Source organism: Taurulus bubalis, assembly GCF_910589615.1.
Source record: "Taurulus bubalis genome assembly, chromosome: 2".
NCBI classification, from domain to species: domain Eukaryota; kingdom Metazoa; phylum Chordata; class Actinopteri; order Perciformes; family Cottidae; genus Taurulus; species Taurulus bubalis.
In genome coordinates, this window is record NC_136590.1 from 576,731 (window position 1) to 600,268 (window position 23,538).

General features: G+C 45.5%; 1 protein-coding gene across 1 annotated transcript in view; it reads right to left on the bottom strand.

Moving 5' to 3' along the window:
* Positions 1–23,538, bottom strand: part of LOC306753488 (glutamate receptor 1-like) — a gene marked incomplete at both ends in the record, with an annotated part of 55,795 nt that overhangs the window by 8,513 nt on the left and 23,744 nt on the right. Inside the window, 12 exons of the mRNA XM_079237363.1 lie at positions 2,149–2,263; positions 12,272–12,519; positions 12,951–13,149; positions 14,128–14,245; positions 14,331–14,454; positions 17,697–17,912; positions 18,087–18,293; positions 18,380–18,490; positions 19,335–19,439; positions 20,144–20,311; positions 20,700–20,858; positions 21,085–21,138. Coding sequence (XP_079093489.1) covers positions 2,149–2,263; positions 12,272–12,519; positions 12,951–13,149; positions 14,128–14,245; positions 14,331–14,454; positions 17,697–17,912; positions 18,087–18,293; positions 18,380–18,490; positions 19,335–19,439; positions 20,144–20,311; positions 20,700–20,858; positions 21,085–21,138 — 1,824 coding nt within the window. The remainder of the gene's footprint in view (positions 1–2,148; positions 2,264–12,271; positions 12,520–12,950; positions 13,150–14,127; positions 14,246–14,330; positions 14,455–17,696; positions 17,913–18,086; positions 18,294–18,379; positions 18,491–19,334; positions 19,440–20,143; positions 20,312–20,699; positions 20,859–21,084; positions 21,139–23,538) is intronic.

Genomic DNA, 23,538 nt, shown 5'->3' on the forward strand with positions numbered 1-23,538 from the left:
GAGGAAGGGGAGGGAGGGAGGGAAATAACATAAATAACATTATGCACCTCCATGTTATCTTATGTTATTGTTACTGTTCAGCTACCTTTCTATCGTTGGTGCGCGACAGAGAAACAAACAACACAATCATGTCAGCGTCAAAGTGATATGCGTTAATACTCCATCTGGCTCGCCCCGGCTCCCTAGTGAGAGATGTGTATTACTATATCACTTTGGGTAACCGGCAAGAGCTGGCAACACTGCGGGATCGTTGGGGTTAGAACCCAGAGAACGTCTGTGGGACGCTGTTGTGGGAGGAACCAGGACTGAAGGTCCAGGAGGAACCGGACCAGAGGGGTATTTCACAAGACCAGATCCCTGGAGAATCCTGCTTTACTCCGTTAGCTTGTCTTCAGTTATTTAAATTCTTCATAAAGATTATGCTTCTATACAAATGCCTGTTTATATATATATATATATATATATATATATATATATATATATATATATATATATATATATATATATATATATATATATATATATATATATATATATATTATATATATATACACCTAATTTCCTACCTGAGACTGACTAAATGAATGCACGTTTTGTGAGTCAAATTTGTCAAATTAAAGCCAGAAGATCTTATTTTACTAATTGCACGATGCTAATTTGGCGAAACTGGCTCCCGACTCCAGGTCACATGATCCACGTCTTAGTTCACTGACTCAGAGCTCTGGTGTTGAGCCCACTGACGACTGAACCAGAGGACCAATCAGCTCATCCTTGACCTCCACACGTTTGGCTGATTTGGACAAACCAACAGAACCGCCCCGTTCCCAAACCACCAACGTGTTTACAGAAGTTTCACAACTTCAACGTCATTGACATTGTTAGGGTTTTTATTATTAGGCTCCGAGCGACTTGGAAATATTGATTGACTTGAAAATATTCACACATGTCCATCTCCACCTGCTCTACAAAAAAGCCTCTCAGACCCCTAAGCTCCGCCTACTTAGATTTTCCGCGATTTCGAATGAACCTCTTTGGGGCATTTCTTGTTTTTCAATACTCATAACTTCAAAACTGTTTGGACAAATGACTCAAAATTTGCAGCATATGTGCACATTGTATCCTGTAACATGGCAAACAAATATTGCGCAATTTAAACACTAGGGGGCTCTACAGTAATTCGGGCATTTTTGTCATTTTTCGACGTTTTCAGCATTTGTACTTTTACGAACTCGTCCAAGAACATTTATGCAATCGACTTCAATTCTGTTCAAGGATAATCTCAAGACCCTTATGAGCTTAAGTTGTGTTATTTGTGAGTTTTCGTCCAACGGCCTCGATGTGGCATGGACCACAAGACACAAACAATTTGTGCGGATCGCTATGTTATAGAAACCGGTTGTAACTATGATGCCGGTGCAGGCCTGAGCACATGTACATGCAAAATGATCACATTGCCATAGCGCCATCTACTGGCTAAAGGAAATCAGCCAAACGGCATCGGATTTACTTGTAATTTACATGACCTGGTCTACACCGCCTACTGGCGAAAGGAAATCAGCGTTAGGTGACAAAAAGGCGACATTTTCACAACGTGGTCTAAGCTTCAGTAGAGGCGTGACGCGCGTTGTCGAGCGTGTCGTCTATCGTCACACACCGGATGCGGAAACCGGTGAAGTGTTTGCAAAGCGCAATTTCCTGCGTCAGCCGCTCCACCAGAGAAAAAGAACAACCGACTGGTGGCCGAACGCTCTCGGCCGAGCGAGCCGGCGTCCCGACGACGCAGTAGCGCAAAGGAGCGAGAACCCGTTCAACGCTGCTCACAGTTTTAATTACATTTGATTTCTTGAACATCTGCTGCACTTTGCTGATTTTTGAAGAACAGTTTGGTTCCAGATGAATTAATATATTAAACCTGGATGAAATTGCATCACCTGTTCTGAAGCATAAACTTAATTCTAGCTGCGTTGTTGTGAAATACCCCCCTGGATCAGCAGGTCGTTGGATCTAACTGCCTCCCACTCCAGAGGTGGAACCACAGAGGGTCCGATCCCGAGTGTTTCAGGCTTGATGTTGAAGCCGTGGGTAGTTGCCGGTTACCCTGGCGTGCCATTGCCTGTCGTTACCCGTTGAGGGTTACGGTGATCTGACCTTGGAGTCCCCTCCCCCGGTGCCGCACTCTCCCTTGTCATACCACCATCTGTTTTTCAATTTGTCCAACAGGCCCTGCTCGTTCAGTTTTAATACTGCCAAGTTTACAGGGTTTCTACGGGGATGATAGCAATGAGGGATAAAAGGAGCTCATGTTAATCATTAATCATTACATCTACTCATGACACATTACTATCATCACACGGAGGCTTCTTCAAAGGACGACCTCGCCGCTTTTCAACCCAGACCTTAAAATGTTGTTTCCCTCTGTTAAAGCTGAAGGACTCTGCTGCAGCCGCTCGCTGGGTCAAACTCTATATATCATATATAAATTGCAAATTGAACCGTCCAATCTTGTAGCTCAGGGGGATGAGTGGTCGTCCCGTAACCACAAGGTAGCGAGTTTGATCCCCAGTCCCCCCCATAGTTCGCATGTCGAAGTGTCCCTGAGCAAGACTCCTAGCTGCTCCACGGGTGCCCCTCAGGGCAGCCCATGACTCCCTAACCAAGGATAGGTCAAATGCAGAGAAGAATTTCCAAAGGGGGATTGATAATGGATAATGGATAATTTGTTGTTGTTCTTTTTAATAATAACTGTAACCTGGACTCTAACCTCCAGGTGGAAACAGACTTATTGCGTGAAGTTAAAAGGTATCAAGTTAAGAGACTGAATCACATTCATGCCCTTCAGCACTGGCTTTTGGATCAAACCTGTTGTTGGCCTAGTGACCTCTGGCCCAATGACCTCTGGCCCAATGACCTTTGGCCCAATGGCCACCAAGGTGGTTATAATCATGACAAGCTGTCTGCTCACTACATAACCTTGGAGAACTGATGATGAAGGCGGTGACATCATTGATCGGGAGGACGTCTCAGTCATTGAAGCCCTTTGGACAGGCTAGGAGGACGTTCATGTGTAGAACCTGGACATGCTGGGGTCCTCCAGGAGGCCCACTGGTTTGAGTGGAGCACAGTGATGAGCTGCAGCAGAGGGGTACCACCAGTGAAGGAAACAACACTTGAATACGGTCCGGGGAGAAAGACAGCGAATGAATCCCGTTACTGACGACTGACTTGCATTCATGACCTGATCGATAAAAGAGGAACAACAGTCAAAGGTTTGGACATAAACACAAAGTGGAGAAGTAATTGTTGTAATAATGGAACGCAGTGGCCTGTTGTTCCCCTTCACATTCCAGTGATGATCAGAGCTACAGAGCACTTTTATATGATGATGATGATGATGATGATGATGATGATGATGATGCCAAGAAACATGAAACATGAGCCAACCAGCACAGAGACAACGACAATAACTATGAGATGGAGAAGGAGTTCTGTTCCAAAGTGAAATATACTTAAAGAATTAGAGTATGACAGGAAGTAATCCAGATGAAATGTGCACACATTCAATTATTATTACGTGAATCCAACTACATTTTTCAAGTAAATATCAATTTGATTTGTAAATTTAAGAAAATCAAGAAGAACATTGTCCTACTTTTTTTTTTATAAAATCGAGGGATGTGGTAAAATGTTTGACCCAATAGAATCGATCAATGTGGTAATCAATCAGTGGTTGCAATGCTCAATAGATCTCGACTGAGATGACCTTCAGGTTTTTATCCATGGAATCAAAAGCGTTTTTTTTTACCCTTACTCAAAAGATGATGGTACATGTTGGTCCATTTAGAGTCAAACAGACCATAAAGCAGGGGATGCTTGAGGGCGGGGCTACAAGGTGATTGACAGGTCGACACCAGAGACGGAGATGTCGTCTGGTCACTTCCTGTTCACTGGTTGCAAAAAGACAGCGGAAACTGGAGGCTTTAAAACTACCTCAAACTCACGAGAGACGTCCACTTAAAACACCCCTTTTTTATATAGAAGCTCTTCTTTTTAAACTTAAAATGTATTTCACATGTATGACATTTATGGTAACCTTGTGGTTAACGCAGCTTCAACTTTGTTCCAAATTGACTGGTGAAATAAGTTATTATTATGGCATTTTAAATATATTGCTCAAATGTGACATTCTTTAAAGAAGAGTTTTAAAAGGTAAGTAACAGTTGCGGAATAAAAACAACGATTGGATGATCTTTATGAATCCAGAAGCAGCTGGAGTGTGTAGTTTATTTTAATCAATAAATTATGTAATTTTGGAACAATAACTCTCCAAATGGCCCGATGAGCACAGAAATACAGAAGCACGAGAGCTGCAATCAGAGGCGACTGATGAAGCTTTTATCCGTGGAAACATGATGCTATCAGCCGTTAGCCGAGAGCAGCTGACCCAGAGGCAGCTTATTACCCAGCATGCTCAGCATTCAAGGGCTTTAACACAACCATGTTGTATTGTTCTCTTTTCGCAAGTTCTCACTTATTAATTTGCTTTTTTCGAAACAGAAAACCATTTTACCGCCAAAGCAGAATCTTCTGGCTTTTGTTTTTTCTGGTCGATGTATTTAATTTGGTAACGCAGGAAAATGCATCGTTGTCACGTTCGGCTGCACTAATCTGATCTACCGTCTCTGGGTCGGCTGGAAAACGCTGATGTGTAGCAGAAAGAATGAGAAGAAGACATCTGATAACGACGGTCTGAAACAAAGGAATGGAGGAGGCGTGACTTTCAATGCTGCCAGAGGAAAGAAAAACTCCAGTTTAGATGATCTCCATGAAGACGTTTCTGTCCTGAAGAGATCATCCTCCATCTTTAATGATGGTACACCAACTGTTCAATCTTCCTCCCTCACATGTCCAGGCGTGTAACACCTGGACATTAACACATTTGATCACAGTGAAGGAGTCAAACTAAAGAATCTCACGTTTCTTGCAGAGAAAAAGGCAGAAAAATAAAATAAGAATTCTTGTGTTGTTGTTGTCTTGAGTTCTGAATGCTGAAACTTTTCTTTTTAATGTAAAATGTGAGATGATTTTAGCTCAGTGAGCCTCAAACAGATATTATATATAAATGTCTGTTTGACTGCTTGGATCAACAGTAAGGTGTCGTGGACATAGTGGACAGTATAGTGTACGGTGTAGTCTACATGGTGTAGTGGGCATAGTGGACGGTGTAGTGGACATAGTGTAGTGGACTGTGTAGTGTACATAGTGGACGGTGTAGTGGACATAGAGTAGTGGACTGTGTAGTGTACATAGTGGACGGTGTAGTGGACATAGAGTAGTGGACTGTGTAGTGTACAAAGTGGACGATGTATTGTACAAAGTGGACGGTGTAGTGTACAAAGTGGATCCAGCAAGGTTGCATAGTCCGGACAGTAGCTACTGGTCAGCCTCAGGCAGACAAATGGTCATCAGTCATGGTGGAACGTTGTTTGGACTTAATATTTTTATAATATTATTATACAGTCGGCCTTCTCCAGATCTTTGAAGAGCTCTTGCTCAAACAGAACAGGCGATCTTCATTGCCACATCCATGATCTCTTTCATGTTTAGCATTGTAGCGCATAATGCTTGTCGGTGTATTATGTTGTGGTAATTAAAGAAGTCGGGGAAAACATCGTCCTCCCTGTGCTTGGCAATAAATCCATTCAAGCAGCCAACCATTGTTGATAACGTTGTCAACGTTATTCTCACGAGAGCAAGGCGGCCCCCGATTTCAGAGCCTGGTGTAGCAGTATCTCTCCACCGACTGTGTGGCGCAGTGCATGATGGGAAACACCTGGCTGTCGCCACATCAGATAACTGATTGGCTCTTAGATCTGACAGCAAACATGTGTTGGAGAAAACCTTATTTTATGTGTAGTTGTAATACTTAACGCTCGATTGTTGACTATTAGTCTCATGTTTAATCTAAAAACGTTTATTGTGTGGTTGATAATTAAAAATCTTATTTCTGCAACACACATCAAAACCAGTAGTAATGTATTTCACAGGCAGAAGAACAAGGGATGCAGTTAGACCCATATTTCTACATAAATATATATTTATAAACACAAGTTCGTCACTAACAGGAAGTAATTTTTTCTGTGACTTCCTGTGTATACTTTGAAGGCACCTGAAAACTGTCCGACTTGACCGCAATTGTTTGACTCCGCCCCCTGCCGCTCCCGCTGCTCTCGTCTGGATTCCAGGCAAGGCACAGCTCTTTCGAACGAGCCTGTTCATTTCAGCTGTTCAGCTGCGTTTTGTCGATAAAGTTTAAATTTTTTTTAATGGCATGCAATCTACCCGCGATCTACCCGCACTACCTTCGCGATCTACTGGTCGATCGCAATCGACGTATTTGGACACCCCTGGTGTACAGTGTAGTGGACATATTGGACAGTGTAGTGGACGGTGTAGTGTACATAGTGGACGGTGTAGTGTACATAGTGTATGGTTTAGTGGACATAGTGGACAGTGTAGTGTACATAGTGTATGGTTTAGTGGACATAGTGGACAGTGTAGTGGACATAGTGGACGGTGTAGTGGACATAGTGTATGGGTTAGTGGACATAGTGGACGGTGTAGTGGACGGTCTAGTGGACATAGTGTACGGTGTAGTTAACATAGTGTACGGTGCAGTGGACAGTGTAGTGGACAGTGTAGTGGATGGTTTAGTGGACATAGTGGACAGTGTAGTGAGCAGTGTAGTGGACAGTGTAGTGGACAGTGTAGTGGACGGTGTAGTGGACAGTGTAGTGGACATACTGGATGGTGTAGTGGACATAGTGGACAGTGTAGTGGACATAGTGGACGGTGTAGTGGACATAGTGGACAGTGTAGTGGACATGGTGGACGGTGTAGTGGACATAGTGGACGGTGTAGTGTACAAAGTGTATGGTTTAGTGGACATAGTGGACGGTGTAGTGGACGGTCGAGTGGACATAGTGTACGGTGTAGTTAACATAGTGTACGGTGCAGATAACATAGTGCACGGTGTAGTGGACATAGTGTATGGTTTAGTGGACAGTTTAGTAGACGGTTTAGTGGACGGTGTAGTGGACAGTGTAGTGGACAGTGTAGTGGACATAGTGGACGGTGTAGTGGACATAGTGTTTGGTTTAGTGGACAAAGTGGACGGTTTAGTGGACGGTCTAGTGGACATAGTGTACGGTGTAGTTAACATAGTGTACGGTGCAGTGGACAGTGTAGTGGACAGTGTAGTGGACAGTGTAGTGGATGGTGTAGTGGACATAGTGGACAGTGTAGTGAGCAGTGTAGTGGACAGTGTAGTGGACGGTGTAGTGGACGGTGTAGTGGACAGTGTAGAGGACATAGTGGATGGTGCAGTGGACATAGTGGACAGTGTAGTGGACATAGTGGACGGTGTAGTGGACATAGTGTATGGGTTAGTGGACATAGTGGACGGTGTAGTGGACGGTCTAGTGGACATAGTGTACGGTGCAGTGGACAGTGTAGTGGACATAGTGGACAGTGTAGTGGACATAGTGTACGGTGTAGCGTATGGTGTCGTGGACGGTGTAGTGGACATAGTGGATGGTGTAGTGTACATAGTGTACGGTCCAGTTAACATAGTGTACGGTGTAGTGGACATAGTGGATGGTGTAGTGTACGGTGTAGTGGACAAAGTGGACGGTGTAATGGACATAGTGTACGATGTAGTGTACGGTGTAGTGGACAAAGTGGACGGTGTAGTGGACGGTGTAGTGGACATAGTGTACGATGTAGTGTATGGTGTAGTGGACATAGTGTACAAAGTAGTGTACGGTGTAGTGGACATAGTAGACGGTGTAATGGACATAGTGTACGATGTAGTGTACGGTGTAGTGGACAAAGTGGACGGTGTAGTGGACGGTGTAGTGGACATAGTGTACGATGTAGTGTATGGTGTAGTGGACATAGTGGACGGTGTAGTGGACATGGTGTACGGTGTAGTGGACATAGTGGATGGTGTAGTGGACATAGTGGATGGTGTAGTGGACATAGTGGACGGTGTAGTGGACATAGTGGACGGTGTACGGTGTAGTGGACATAGTGGACGGTGTAGTGGACATGGTGGACGGTGTAGTGGACAAAGTGGGCATAGTGTACGATGTAGTGTACGGTGTAGTGGACATAGTGGACGGAGTAGTGGACATGGTGTACGGTGTAGTGGACATAGTGGACGGTGTAGTGGACATAGTGGACGGTGTGGTGGACATAGTGTAGTTGACATAGTGAACGGTGTAGTGTACATAGTGTATACTGTAGTGTACGATGTAGTGGACATAGTGGACGTGTAGTGGACATAGTGTACGGTGTAGTGTACATAGTGTATACTGTAGTGGACATAGTGTACAGTGTAGTGGACATAGTGTACGTGTAGTGGACATAGTGGACATGTAGTGGACGGTGTAGTGTACATAGTGTAGTGGACATAGTGGATGGTGTAGTGGACGGTGTAGTGGACATAGTGTACGATGTAGTGGACGGTGTAGTGGACATGGTGTACGTGTAGTGGACATAGTGGATGGTGTAGTGAACATAGTGGACGGTGTAGTGGACATAGTGGACGGTGTAGTGGACATAGTGTACAGTGTAGTGGACATAGTGTACGTGTAGTAGACATAGTGGACGGTGTGGTGGACATAGTGTAGTTGACATAGTGAACGGTGTAGTATACATAGTGTATACTGTAGTGTACGGTGTAGTGGACATAGTGGACGTGTAGTGGACATAGTGTACGGTGTAGTGTACATAGTGTACGGTGCAGTGGACAGTGTAGTGGACATAGTGGACATGTAGTGGACATAGTGGACATGTAGTGGACGGTGTAGTGTACATAGTGTAGTGGACATAGTGGATGGTGCAGTGGACATAGTGAACGGTGTAGTGTACATAGTGTAGTGGACATAGTGGATGGTGTAGTGGACGTGTAGTCGACAGTGTAGTGTACATAGTGTACGGTGTAGTGGACGGTGTAGTGGACATAGTTGACGGTGTAGTGTACATGGTGTAGTGGACATAGTGGATGGTGTAGTGTACATAGTGTACGGTCCAGTTAGCATAGTGTACGGTGTAGTGGACATAGTGGACGGTGTAGTGTACGGTGTAGTGGACAAAGTGGACGGTGTAGTGGACGGTGTAGTGGACATAGTGTACAAAGTAGTGTACGGTGTAGTGTACGGTGTAGTGGACATAGTAGACAGTGTAATGGACATAGTGGACGGTGTAGTGTACGGTGTAGTGGACAAAGTGGATGGTGTAGTGGACGGTGTAGTGGACATAGTGTACGATATAGTGTACGGTGTAGTTGACATAGTGGACGGTGTAGTGGACATGGTGGACGGTGTAGTGGACAAAGTGGACGGTGTAGTGGACATAGTGTACGATGTAGTGTACGGTGTAGTGGACATAGTGGACGGTGTAGTGGACATGGTGTACGGTGTAGTGGACATAGTGGACGGTGTAGTGGACATAATGTACAGTGTAGTGGACATAGTGTACGTGTAGTAGACATAGTGGACGGTGTGGTGGACATAGTGTAGTTGACATAGTGAACGGTGTAGTGTACATAGTGTATACTGTAGTGTACGGTGTAGTGGACATAGTGGACGTGTAGTGGACATAGTGTACGGTGTAGTGTACATAGTGTACGGTGTAGTGGACATAGTGTACAGTGTAGTGGACATAGTGTACGTGTAGTGGACATAGTGGACATGTAGTGGACGGTGTAGTGTACATAGTGTAGTGGACATAGTGGATGGTGCAGTGGACATAGTGAACGGTGTAGTGTACATAGTGTAGTGGACATAGTGGACGGTGTAGTGGACAAAGTGGACGGTGTAGTGGACGGTGTAGTGGACATAGTGTACGATGTAGTGTACGGTGTAGTGGACATAGTGTACGATGTAGTGTACGGTGTAGTGGACATAGTGGACGGTGTAGTGGACATGGTGTACGGTGTAGTGGACATAGTGGACGGTGTAGTGGACATAGTGGACGGTGTAGTGGACATAGTGTACGTGTAGTAGACATAGTGGACGGTGTGGTGGACATAGTGTAGTTGACATAGTGAACGGTGTAGTGTACATAGTGTATACTGTAGTGTACGGTGTAGTAGACATAGTGGACGTGTAGTGGACATAGTGTACGGTGTAGTGTACATAGTGTACGGTGTAGTGGACATAGTGTACAGTGTAGTGGACATAGTGTACGTGTAGTGGACATAGTGGACATGTAGTGGACGGTGTAGTGTACATAGTGCAGTGGACAAAGTGGACGGTGTAGTGGACGGTGTAGTGGACATAGTGTACGATGTAGTGGACGGTGTAGTGGACATGGTGTACGGTGTAGTGGACATAGTGGATGGTGTAGTCAACATAGTGGACGGTGTAGTGGACATAGTGGACGGTGTAGTGGACATAGTGTACAGTGTAGTGGACATAGTGTACGTGTAGTAGACATAGTGGACGGTGTGGTGGACATAGTGTAGTTGACATAGTGAACGGTGTAGTGTACATAGTGTATACTGTAGTGTACGGTGTAGTGGACATAGTGGATGTGTAGTGGACATAGTGTACGGTGTAGTGTACATAGTGTACGGTGTAGTGGACATAGTGTACGGTGTAGTGGACATAGTGTACAGTGTAGTGGACATAGTGTACGGTGTAGTGTACATAGTGTACGGTGTAGTGGACATAGTGTACAGTGTAGTGGACATAGTGTACGTGTAGTGGACATAGTGGACATGTAGTGGACGGTGTAGTGTACATAGTGTAGTGGACATAGTGGATGGTGCAGTGGACATAGTGAACGGTGTAGTGTACATAGTGTAGTGGACATAGTGGATGGTGTAGTGGACGTGTAGTCGACAGTGTAGTGTACATAGTGTACGGTGTAGTGGACGGTGTAGTGGACATAGTGGACGGTGTAGTGTACATGGTGTAGTGGACATAGTGTACGGTGTAGTGGACATAGTGTACAGTGTAGTGGACATAGTGTACGTGTAGTGGACATAGTGGACGGTGTAGTGGACATAGTGTAGTGGACATAGTAAATGGTGTAGTGGACATAGTGTAGTGGACATAGTGGACGGTGTAGTGTACGGTGTAGTGGACATAGTGGACGTTGTAGTGTACGGTGTAGTGTACATCGTATAATGGACGGTGTAGTGGACATAGTGGACGGTGTAGTGTACGGTGTAGTGGACATAGTGGACGTTGTAGTGTACAGTGTAGCACACTTCATTTCTTCATGAAGCCTGAGGCTCTCATTGGTTCCAGACAGAGGATTCCTTCCTTTAACCAATCACACGACAGCAGCGGTCGTTGCAGACGCAGCAGCCGGAGATCTGCTCTGTGTTTTTATTAAAGCTTTTGTCTGACAGCAGAAATGCAGACGGAGAGACGGATGGATGGACAGACAGGTCAGTAAGGTGGTGATCGCAGTGAGACAGGCAGGTTGGCAGCCAGACAGGCATTACAGAAGACATGACAACAGACAGGTAAACAGGCCGACAGACTGAAACACAGACAGACAGAAACACAGACATGGACAAAGACGAACAAGAGAGAGAGAGACAGACAGAGAGCCAGATTAACAGACAGACAGACAGATTAACAGACAGACAGACAGACAGACAGACAGACTCTGCAGAGGTCGGACCAAGTCCCCGAGGTCTCAGAATGTACATCATTAAATATTAAATGAAATACAACTTAAACTACAAATACTTTCTCATTATTACGTCTGACTGTATACAACGCATGTACTTATATCTTATATACTATTATGATGTACACACATACATTGGTGACAATCCACTGCCCAATGAGTACTTTAGGTACATGTCCACAATAGTGCGCCTGTACCTTTTTTTAATACCTTTTTCGGACATTTTTTGTAATAATGTATTTTCACCGTTTTTTTACTGATACTTTTAGGTCATGTACTTCTTCCTAAAGTGGATGTTGAAGAAGTCTTAAAACGCTCTGTGATGAAAACCCTCGACCTTTAACCTCCTGAAGGAAGTTGGAGATTCAAAAACTGCCCTCTTGTAGTGTCTGAAGGCCTTCAGTGTACTTCAGTGTACTTCCGTCTACTTCCGCGTACTTCCCTCCAAGGTGAGTTGAGTCCAAACCTCTGCAGAGAACTGATTCATAATGTCATAAAACAACATTCAGCACAACTCATTTGTTCTGTTTGTTGTTTACGTAAAACACCAACACCAACATACCTGAGCCCCGATCCTTTGGGCGTGGCCACCCCGTAGCCCTTGGAGTCCAGGTTGCCGCCCACCTTCATGGTGTCGCAGGGCTTCCTCTGCTCGATGTACTCGTTCATGGACGACTCCAGAAGGTAGGCGTACTTCCCTTTGGACTTGCGGACCCGGATCACGCCCTCGTTGGTGTTCTTCACGAACACCGTGGGGTCCGCGCTCCGCATGTAGGACCACATCTTCTCAAAGACGGCGATCTTTGACCTCTGGAGTGGACAGACGGCACAGAAGAAGCAGCTGTGGTCAGGGTGTAGGGTTTCATAGCGATGGCAGGGTTCACATCCTGACCAATGATCCATGACTTTAAACCAAATGAGAAAACATTTAGTGAAATCTGGGTGTAAACAGTAAAAAGTGAGTAAATGTAATATTTAAACTAACAATGAGAATACAAAGCATACAGTAAACCTTAAATGACTCAAATGAATGAGACAATAGTTTGATTAAAAGAATGAACATTTATATAGATGCCTGTATGTATGCCTGCTTATATTTTGAGTCTTTCTTTTAAAAGCATATTCATTATTTCAAACTCAGCATGAATGAACGTCATGAACACATGGGCATCAGAGGCTCTGCCCACAAACAGGCATCACCGCGCGTGTTTGTGGGCGGGGCCTCAGGGCGGGCCCCTCACCCTGAAGAACTCCTTGGTGGAGCCCCCGTCCAGCGTCCCGTAGGCGATCTCCGTCTGCTTGGCCAGGTCCTCGGAGCCCTCGATGGGCGACACCATGCGCTCCACCGTGAGGAAGGCCGCCAGGTTGGCCGTGTAGGAAGAGATGATGATGAGGGTGAAGAACCACCAGACTCCTCCCACTATACGGCCGGAGAGAGACCTGGGGGGATGAGGAGGAAGAGGAGGAAGAGGATGAGGAGGAAGAGGAGGAGGAGCAGCAGGAAGAGGAGGAGGAGCAGGAAGAGGAGGAGGAGCAGGAAGAGGAGGAGGAGCAGGAAGAGGAGGAAGAGGAGGAGGAGGAAGAGGAGGAGCAGGAGTAGGAGGAGGGAGAGGAGGAGGAAGAGGGAGAGAAGGAGGGAGATGAGGAAGAGGAAGAAGAAGAGGAGGAGGGGAGGTGGGGAAGAGAGGAGGAAGAGGAGGGGAAGAGGTGAGGAAGAGGAGGAGATCATGCAATCAAACATTTATTATTATTTAATTCAGTTATTCATGCTGTCACAAGACATTAGAGGCCTTTGCTCACTCAAACACTGATACTGGTTACTCTCACACACACACACACACACACACACACACACACACACACACACACACACACACACACACACACACACACACACACACAGTAGAATAGAGATAGAAACAGCCTCAGGCCTTCACACAGCTGTAACATACAACTGACCCAGCATCATGTCACACAGGATCGTCTCGTGTGTGTGTGTGTGTGTGTGTGTGTGTGTGTGTGTGTGTGTGTGTGTGTGTGTGTGTGTGTGTGCGTGCGTGTCTGTGTGTGTGTGTACAACATGTCTACATGAATACTTTGTGTGTATCACTGATGGTCTGTGTCTTACTGTGTTTGTGAGGACAGTGATTGTGTGCCGGGTGAGAGCTAAGATTAGCCTAGCTTAGCATAAAGCTGCAGTGAACCAGTGAGACTCCAGGTGATGATGTCATTATGAACACAGGTAATGATGTCACAAACACAGGTGATGTCATCATGAACACAGATGATGATGTCATCATGAACACAGGTGATGTCATCATGAACACAGGTGATGATGTCATCATGAACACAGGTGATGATGTCATGAACACAGGTGATGATGTCATGAACACAGGTGATGATGTCATGAACACCGACCTGGGAGAGATGTCACAGCCCTGCTGCATGAAGGCGCCCAGAGAGAACCACAGAGAGTTAAAGATCCCAAAGTCATTGCTGTGTTCTGGAGGATCCTTCTCCTTCTGCTGAGGGAACCCTGAGGAACAGCAACATCACCATCATCTTCATCACTGAGGTTCATATGAGACAACCAGGGAAGTACATGATGAAGAGGAAGATACCTGGAGAGGGAACCCGTTCGGAGGAGGAAGTCGGCAGAGCGCGACGAGAGGAAGAGGAGGGCAGAGTTTCATCTTCATCATCGGAGTCGTCACTGCCCCATTCGTACGGACTGAACCGACTCACCTGAGACAAGAGAAGTACTATCAGCTGCAGGTAGTAGAAGTACACGAGTAGTATCAGCTGCAGGTAGTAGAAGTACACAAGTATTATCAGCTGCAGGCAGTAGAAGTACACGAGTAGTATCAGCTGCAGGTAGTAGAAGTACACAAGTATTATCAGCTGCAGGCAGTAGAAGTACATGAGTAGTATCAGCTGCAGGTAGTAGAAGTACACGAGTAGTATCAGCTGCAGGTAGTAGAAGTACACAAGTATTATCAGCTGCAGGCAGTAGAAGTACATGAGTAGTATCAGCTGCAGGTAGTAGAAGTACACAAGTATTATCAGCTGCAGGCAGTAGAAGTACACAAGTAGTATCAGCTGCAGGTAGTAGAAGTACACATCTCTCATCTGTGTACTTAAAGAGCAGAAGTACCCCTCTCCTCCTCTCTGTGTACTCGAGCAGTACAAGTAATAGTAATAATGATACATGTTATTTGCGTAGCGCTTTACATGGTAAGAACAAACAATGGAAGCAATAAAACAAGAAAGATGTGAGAAAGAAAAAAATAGCATTGCAGGTATGAAGTAGATTTAAATAAATGGGTTTTAAGTGTTTTGAAGAGAAGAGTGATGGAGGCAGGGACAGAGGTCATCGATGCAGAGAAAGAAGTTATGGTGCGATTTGTTTAGCGATTTGGGACCGACAGTGTTGGGGTAGTTACTCAGAAAAAGTAACTAGTTACAAGTTACTAGTTACTTCTGAAAATTGTAACTAGATTACTTTACTAGTTACTGCATTTGAAAAGTAACTTCACTACTAGTTACTTTATTTTCCTTTTTTTTTTAAGCAAATGTCCAAATTAACCGCAAAGATACCTGGACAAACATCATGGCCCTTTATCACTTTATGTTCAATAAAGGCATCTCTTAGCCTTTCCACATAGTGTATTGTAAACATGTAAAACTAAATGTCATATAAAACTCAGCCATTAACTTGAAGGAACATTAACCCTGTTCACACTGTCTGACCACAGGAATATGCCTCACTTTAAAATCCACAAACAACAGGATCCAAGAGGCTGTGCATGGTGGGGACATTCAGGTCAAACAGCATAACACATTAAAACAGGCTTTTGTAAACATGAGACCCCACTAAACCAAATGGGGGCCGACTCCTAAGAACAAAACCAGCTGGTTATAGGAATCATTGTAGTGGTTTAAGAAAAATAGAAAAATGAATGGCACTTTTTCCCATAAAATAGAAACAGAAATGCACTTAACCCAAAAAATAGAAACAGAAAATGCAATTAAATAAACAGAAAATCCACTTCATCTTTGCCTAAATAAACAGAAAGTGCACTATATCCTATGAAGTTTATCATTTTTCTCTATTCTTCAAAATAGCGATTGTATCACATGAGTAAAAGTCTCTCTAATCTTTTACCCGACAGCCTGTTCCTCCCTGGGGTCAGAACAATACTGCCCAGGCTGAAAAGCCTTTCTAGTGTTGTAACTTGTTTTATTACATGATTTACTCTTATTGTGAAGAGCATGTAAACAGGAAGTGATTTTACTTTGAAGGCAGACAGTACAATGATACGTGCTTGTTGACGCTAACTAATGTTGATGTTACTGTGGAAAATATATACATGTCGGGTGCAAGAGCGCGTTCTCAATGCTTTATCAGTTGTGATACTGCAGTTCACCAGTAGACGGAGTCCGTTCATACAGACGTGTCTTGTCCTCATTAGAAGCTCCACGTCAATACAGACAGGTGCACTTGATGGTATTGAGTGTTGTATTGCTTTGCAATATCCTTAATCCTAGGGAACCTGGAGAGAACCTCCCAGTTGGATCCGGGCTCTCCGTCTCCGTCTCCTCCATTCCCCGCTTCCCTCCTTCTACGCACCAGCAGCTACGTCACTCAGATCACTCAGATGGAGTTCTGTGATTGGCTGTTCATCAGGAAGTGTCGTGTGACTCGCGCGCCAATAAAAGAGAACTTTTCGGACTGGTACACATGTCTTGAGTAACGCAGGAACGCGCGTTACTGAGGTCTAGTAAAGTAGTGTAGTTACCAATATGTTGAGTGAAATGTGTTACTTTACTTCGTTACCTATAAAAGTAATTACGTTACTGTAATCCGTTACTTTGTAACTCGTTACCCCCAACACTGGGGACCGATGATGAGGATGATGAGGATGATGATGATGAGGATTTGTCGCTGTTGACTTTGAGGAAGTTGGTTTGCATCCAGGTCTTTATATCTGTGAGGCAGTTGCTGATGGTGGAGTGGGTGGTGGGTGTGATGGATTTGGTGAAGATGTAGAGCTGTGTGTCGTCGGCCTAGACGTGGAAATGGAGACCGTGGTGGACTATGATGTAGCCAAGTAGAGGATAAAGAGGAGGGGACCGAGTACTGAACCTTGGGGGACACTTTGAGGGACTGGGGCCGTCAGACTTGGATCTATTGATGATAATGAACTGTTGTCGGTCGGAGAGGTAAGACCTGAACCAGGAGAGGTAAGACCTGAACCAGGAGAGGTGAGACCTGAACCAGGAGAGGTATGACCTGAACCAGGAGAGGTATGACCTGAACCAGGAGAGGTAAGACCTGAACCAGGAGAGGTATGACCTGAACCAGGAGAGGTAAGACTTGAACCAGGAGAGGTGAGACCTGAACCAGGAGAGGTAAGACCTGAACCAGGAGAGGTATGACCTGAACCAGGAGAGGTATGACCTGAACCAGGAGAGGTAAGACTTGAACCAGGAGAGGTAAGACTTGAACCAGGAGAGGTGAGACCTGAACCAGGAGAGGTATGACCTGAACCAGGAAAGGTATGACCTGAACCAGGAGAGGTAAGACTTGAACCAGGAGAGGTAAGACTTGAACCAGGAGAGGTGAGACCTGAACCAGGAGAGGTATGACCTGAACCAGGAGAGGTAAAAGGGAGGAAAGTTTGAGAGTGAGGGGGGCGGAGCCAGTAGAGAGGGAGAAGTTGATGACAGAGGAAGGCTCAGAAGGATGTCTGGGACTGTCGCATCGGGAAAACGATGTGTGGCTGCATTGAAGAAACGTATGTTCCTGGTTAGAGAGTCTATACAAGCTTAAAGTCATGCCCTGCACACAGACACACACACACACACACACACACACACACACACACACACATTCATACACTCACACTCACGCAGTACAAGTATACTCCTCACCCTCTCCGTGTACTCGAGCAGTAGAAGTACAAAGCAGCAGTACACAGACTCACCAGGAACAGCACCACGCTGACCCCGATGTATGCGAACACGATGCACATCCAGATCTCGTAGGCCAGCGGGTCGAGAAAGGAGAACACGCCGGGCTTGGACTTGGTGGGCTTCTTGATCATGATGGAGATCCCCAGAGACATGAAGGGTTTGGTGAAGTCGATCACCTGCTCCCTCACCAGGGTGATGGTCAGCGGAGCCACGGCCACGTCCGCCTTCTGCAACCAGAGAAGAAGAGATATATTATTATGATTATTACTAGATGTAAAGGCAAACTGCATTGCATTTCCTCTCATTTTATTGACTGATGTCTCTACATGTTGTAGTTCTCTGTACTTGTAGCCCTGTTGGTTCTGGTCCCACTAGACTTCCCTCAGACTGGTCCCACTTACCCCGTACACCAGTTCTCCCACCATGCCGTTCCACATCTTGGTATCGGCGTCTCTGGCTCCGTACTTGCCATCGCCCACCAGCTCCAGCCGGTACACGAAGCTCACGTGTTTGGCGATCTCTGCCGCCAGCTCGGCGCAGTAGCCCTCGTACCGCTCGTTGCCCTCGAACTGCTCGTGGTTCTTCTTCAGCATCATGTAGGGGGCTTCCTGCATGGAGACGGAGGGGCCGTTACCCGCGGGGTCCACACCCCCCACGTGGCCTAGGAGGAAAGAACGAGGGGACGGGGTCTTACCAGTATGGTGGTGATCACGTAGGTTCGGTTCTGCAGCCCGTGGAACTCCTCCAGCACCGGCTTGTAGACGGCCGTGCTCACGTAGCCCCTCCTCTCATTCCAGTAGCCAATCTAGACACAAAGGGGCGGGGCTACACTCATCAAAGAGTCCTTAAAGGAACGGCGAGGAGGATTTAATGGTGTCCTCTCGCTGTGTTTCTGGTTTGAACGGCATCGGTTTGTGATGGAATAATAAACGTCTACTTTGTTATTATCATGTTCTCTTCTTAAGGGCAGCTTTAGTCCCGCCCCTGGCCCTGATTGGTTGATCAAACTGCTTCCTGTCACGCTGCCTGAAGAACTAGGTCACGACCTTGAACCAGCTTAAAGGTCGTGACCTGGTGAGAGAGGTACAGTTACTCGAGTACTGTACTTATATGCAATGCTGAGGTACTTGTACTTCACTCTTCTCCTGCACTACATCTTTTTGTACTTTTTACTGCACATTGATTTAATAATTAACATTTAGTTTGACATCAACTGCATATAACTGAAATGTAACTGCAAAAATGTAATCGTATAATATGTGATATTGTAAGACTGAGATCATTCTGGCTGCATAGAAAGTACTTTTGCTTTGAATACTTTATATTTCCTTCACAGTACTTTTTCAGAACAGAACACTGAGCGTCTGCAGGGTTTTACCCCAAACAAGTGCTGCAGCAGCTGATTCCTCCGATTATCTCCTCTAATCAGAGGAAAGGGAGCTCGTTATTGAAATGCGCTGATGTTGGTGAAAACCTGCAGACCTGCAGACCCCCCCTCTCTCCTCCCTCTCTCCCCCCTCTCTCCTCCCTCTCTCCCCCCTCTCCCCTCTATCACTCTCTCTCCCCCCCTCTCCCCCCTCTCTCCTCCTCCCTCTCTCCCTGTCCCCATGCACCAGACTCCAGCTAGAAACCAGCTGATTCAGGCGCACCTTCCTGGCCCCCGTGTGGCTGAGCTCCATCACACTCAAACTGTAGTTGGTCCGATGTCCTCGCTCGTCAAACTGGACGCGACCCGTCAGCCCCTCCAGGCGCACCTACACACACACACACACACACACACACACACACACACACACACACACACACACACATGTTAGCCAGTTCACAATAGCTAGTTTACGTTATCTAGTTTTCTTTGGCTAGTTCACGTTGGCTAGTTCAAGTTAGCTAGTTCACGTTAGCTAGTTCACATTAGCTAGTTCATGTTAGGTAGTTCACGTTGACTAGTTCACATTAGCTAGTTCAAGTTAGCTAGTTCACGTTAGCTAGTTCACGTTAGCTAGTTCACGTTAGCTAGTTCACGTTAGCTAGTTTTTACTTAATTTTAGTTTAACTACTTGCTCAGAGAGGCTATACAAGCCTAAAGTCATGCCCTGCACACACACTCACACACTCTCTCTCACACACACACACACACACACACACACACACACACACACACACACTCACACTCACACACACTCCTGCTGCAGGGCCCTCTGGATGTCGATGCCCTGCACACACACTCCCTCACACACTCTCACACACACGCATTCTCACACTCTCACACCACTCTCACACACACACACACACACACACACACACACCTGCTGCAGGGCCCTCTGGATGTCGATGCCCTGCACACACACTCCCTCACACACTCTCACACACACACACACTCACCTGCTGCAGGGCCCTCTGGATGTCGATGCCCTGCACACACACTCCCTCACACACTCTCACACACACACACACTCACCTGCTGCAGGGCCCTCTGGATGTCGATGCCCTGGCCCCAGGGTGCCGGAGGGTTTGCCAGACATTCCCCCGCGTTGCCGCGCCGAGAGATGTCGATGCGCTGCCGCCGCAGGTTCTGGAAGGCCGTCGCCATGACCATGACCCCGTCATAGGTCAGGGCTCCGGTGTACTGATGAGGATGAGGATGAAGATGAAGATGAAGATGAGGGTGAGGATGAAATAGATTAAAAGATCAATTCTTATTAGAGTCTTCACGTCTACATTTCTGCTAAATGTGTAAAAACCTGAAACAAGCTGCTGGTTGTATTATTATATCTTATATATGGTATATATATGGTATGTATATATATGGTATGGTATGGTATGGTATATATATATATATATATATATATATATATATATATGTAAAAAAAACGAAAACAGGACTCTAATTGTTGTTAAATGTTTTAGTCAGACGGGCTCAGAACAATGTCCTCACAAGGACAGCAGCTGTGTGTGTGTGTGTGTGTGTGTGTGTGTGTGTGTGTGTGTGTGTGTGTGTGTGTGTGTGTGTGTACCTTGAGCCTCTTGCGGGGCAGTTTGAGGTCTTTACTGTCGAAGTCCAGCCAGTCCTGGTCCATCTTCTCCACGGCCGGATCGGACCAGTTCACTAGCTGGAGACCCGTCACGTTGGGACCCAGCTTCTGGAACTCTGTCATGTTCAGGTCCATGAAGCCCTGACACACACACACACACACACACACACACACACACACACACACACACACACACACACACACACACACACACACACACACACACACACACACAGTTAGCTAGTACACGTGAGCTACACGTTGGTTACAGACACTCAGTCTCTCTCTCTCACACACACACACACACACACACACACACACACACACACACACACACACACACACACACACACACACACACACTCACCAGATTGGCCAGGATGAAGTGGTAGTTCTTTAAGTTTCTTCTCTGAGCAGAAATCTGAGGAAAGTCAGAATAAAAGACACTAATTAAATTTTTCCGATGTTTGTCTGTGTGTGTGTGTGTGTGTGTGTGTGTGTGTGTGTGTGTGTGTGTGTGTGTGTGTGTGTGTGTGTGTGTGTGTCAAACAGCTGCTGATTGGAGGACTTGATTCGTCTTTCAGGAATTAATTGCTGCGTCTTCACCAGCAGAAAGAGAGAGGATCTCCTCCGATAGATGAAAGGAGGAAGAGGAGGAGAGGTGATGAAGAGGTGAATAGAAAAACAGCTGTACAGAGGAAGGGAGGAGGAGGAGGAGGAGGAGGAGGAGGAGGAGGAGGAGGAGGAGGAAGCAGGTGTCGTCTTCCTCTCAGGTCCGGCTTCCTAACGATTACCATCATCAGTGGATGAACGGTCACCAACACAGCTGGTCTGGTGAGGGAGGAGGAAGATGAAGAGCTCTCCTCCTCCTCCTCAGTGTTGACGTTTAACTCGTAGCGGCCAATCAGGAGCCCCGCTGTGACCTCACAGAACGGCTAGCTTCATAACTCATCATGTGACTTTGTAAACAACGAATCAGTGTTTGAGCCCCAGACCTTTTTTGAGAAAATTGCAAAAGGTTGCATCCCAAACTAAATTGAGTGTTTCTCTGCAACACAACGGCTGTTTGAATAATTGTGGCGTTATAATAAAGATACACACATGAGAAAATGTGTGTAAAAATAAACCACACAAACGCACAATATGTGAACATTCTCTCTGCAAAGTGTGACTTTGATAAAGTGAAGCAGAACAACGTGAGAGAGCTTCTAGTTCAGTATTGATGGTGTTACCAGGTAGAGGATGGATCAATAGGTATTGATGGTGTTACCAGGTAGAGGATGGATCAATAGGTATTGATGGTGTTACCAGGTAGAGGATGGATCAATAGGTATTGATGGTGTTACCAGGTAGAGGATGGATCAATAGGTATTGATCGATTACCAGGTAGAGGATGGATCAATAGGTATTGATGGTGTTATCAGGTAGAGGATAGATCAATAGGTATTGATCAGTTACCAGGTAGAGGATGGATCAATAGGTATTGATGGTGTTACCAGGTAGAGGATGGATCAATAGGTATTGATGGTGTTACCAGGTAGAGGATGGATCAATAGGTATTGATGGTGTTACCAGGTAGAGGATGGATCAATAGGTATTGATGGTGTTACCAGGTAGAGGATGGATCAATAGGTATTGATCGATTACCAGGTAGAGGATGGATCAATAGGTATTGATGGTGTTATCAGGTAGAGGATAGATCAATAGGTATTGATCAGTTACCAGGTAGAGGATGGATCAATAGGTATTGATGGTGTTACCAGGTAGAGGATGGATCAATAGGTATTGATGGTGTTACCAGGTAGAGGATGGATCAATAGGTATTGATGGTGTTACCAGGTAGAGGATGGATCAATAGGTATTGATGGTGTTACCAGGTAGAGGATGGATCAATAGGTATTGATGGTGTTACCAGGTAGAGGATGGATCAATAGGTATTGATCGATTACCAGGTAGAGGATGGATCAATAGGTATTGATGGTGTTATCAGGTAGAGGATAGATCAATAGGTATTGATCAGTTACCAGGTAGAGGATGGATCAATAGGTATTGATGGTGTTACCAGGTAGAGGATGGATCAATAGGTATTGATGGTGTTACCAGGTAGAGGATGGATCAATAGGTATTGATGGTGTTACCAGGTAGAGGATGGATCAATAGGTATTGATGGTGTTACCAGGTAGAGGATGGATCAATAGGTATTGATCGATTACCAGGTAGAGGATGGATCAATAGGTATTGATGGTGTTATCAGGTAGAGGATAGATCAATAGGTATTGATCAGTTACCAGGTAGAGGATGGATCAATAGGTATTGATGGTGTTACCAGGTAGAGGATGGATCAATAGGTATTGATGGTGTTACCAGGTAGAGGATGGATCAATAGGTATTGATGGTGTTACCAGGTAGAGGATGGATCAATAGGTATTGATGGTGTTACCAGGTAGAGGATGGATCAATAGGTATTGATGGTGTTACCAGGTAGAGGATGGATCAATAGGTATTGATCGATTACCAGGTAGAGGATGGATCAATAGGTATTGATGGTGTTATCAGGTAGAGGATAGATCAATAGGTATTGATCAGTTACCAGGTAGAGGATGGATCAATAGGTATTGATGGTGTTACCAGGTAGAGGATGGATCAATAGGTATTGATGGTGTTACCAGGTAGAGGATGGATCAATAGGTATTGATGGTGTTACCAGGTAGAGGATGGATCAATAGGTATTGATGGTGTTACCAGCTTGAGGATGGATCAATAGGTATTGATGGTGTTACCAGCTTGAGGATGGATCAATAGGTATTGATGGTGTTACCAG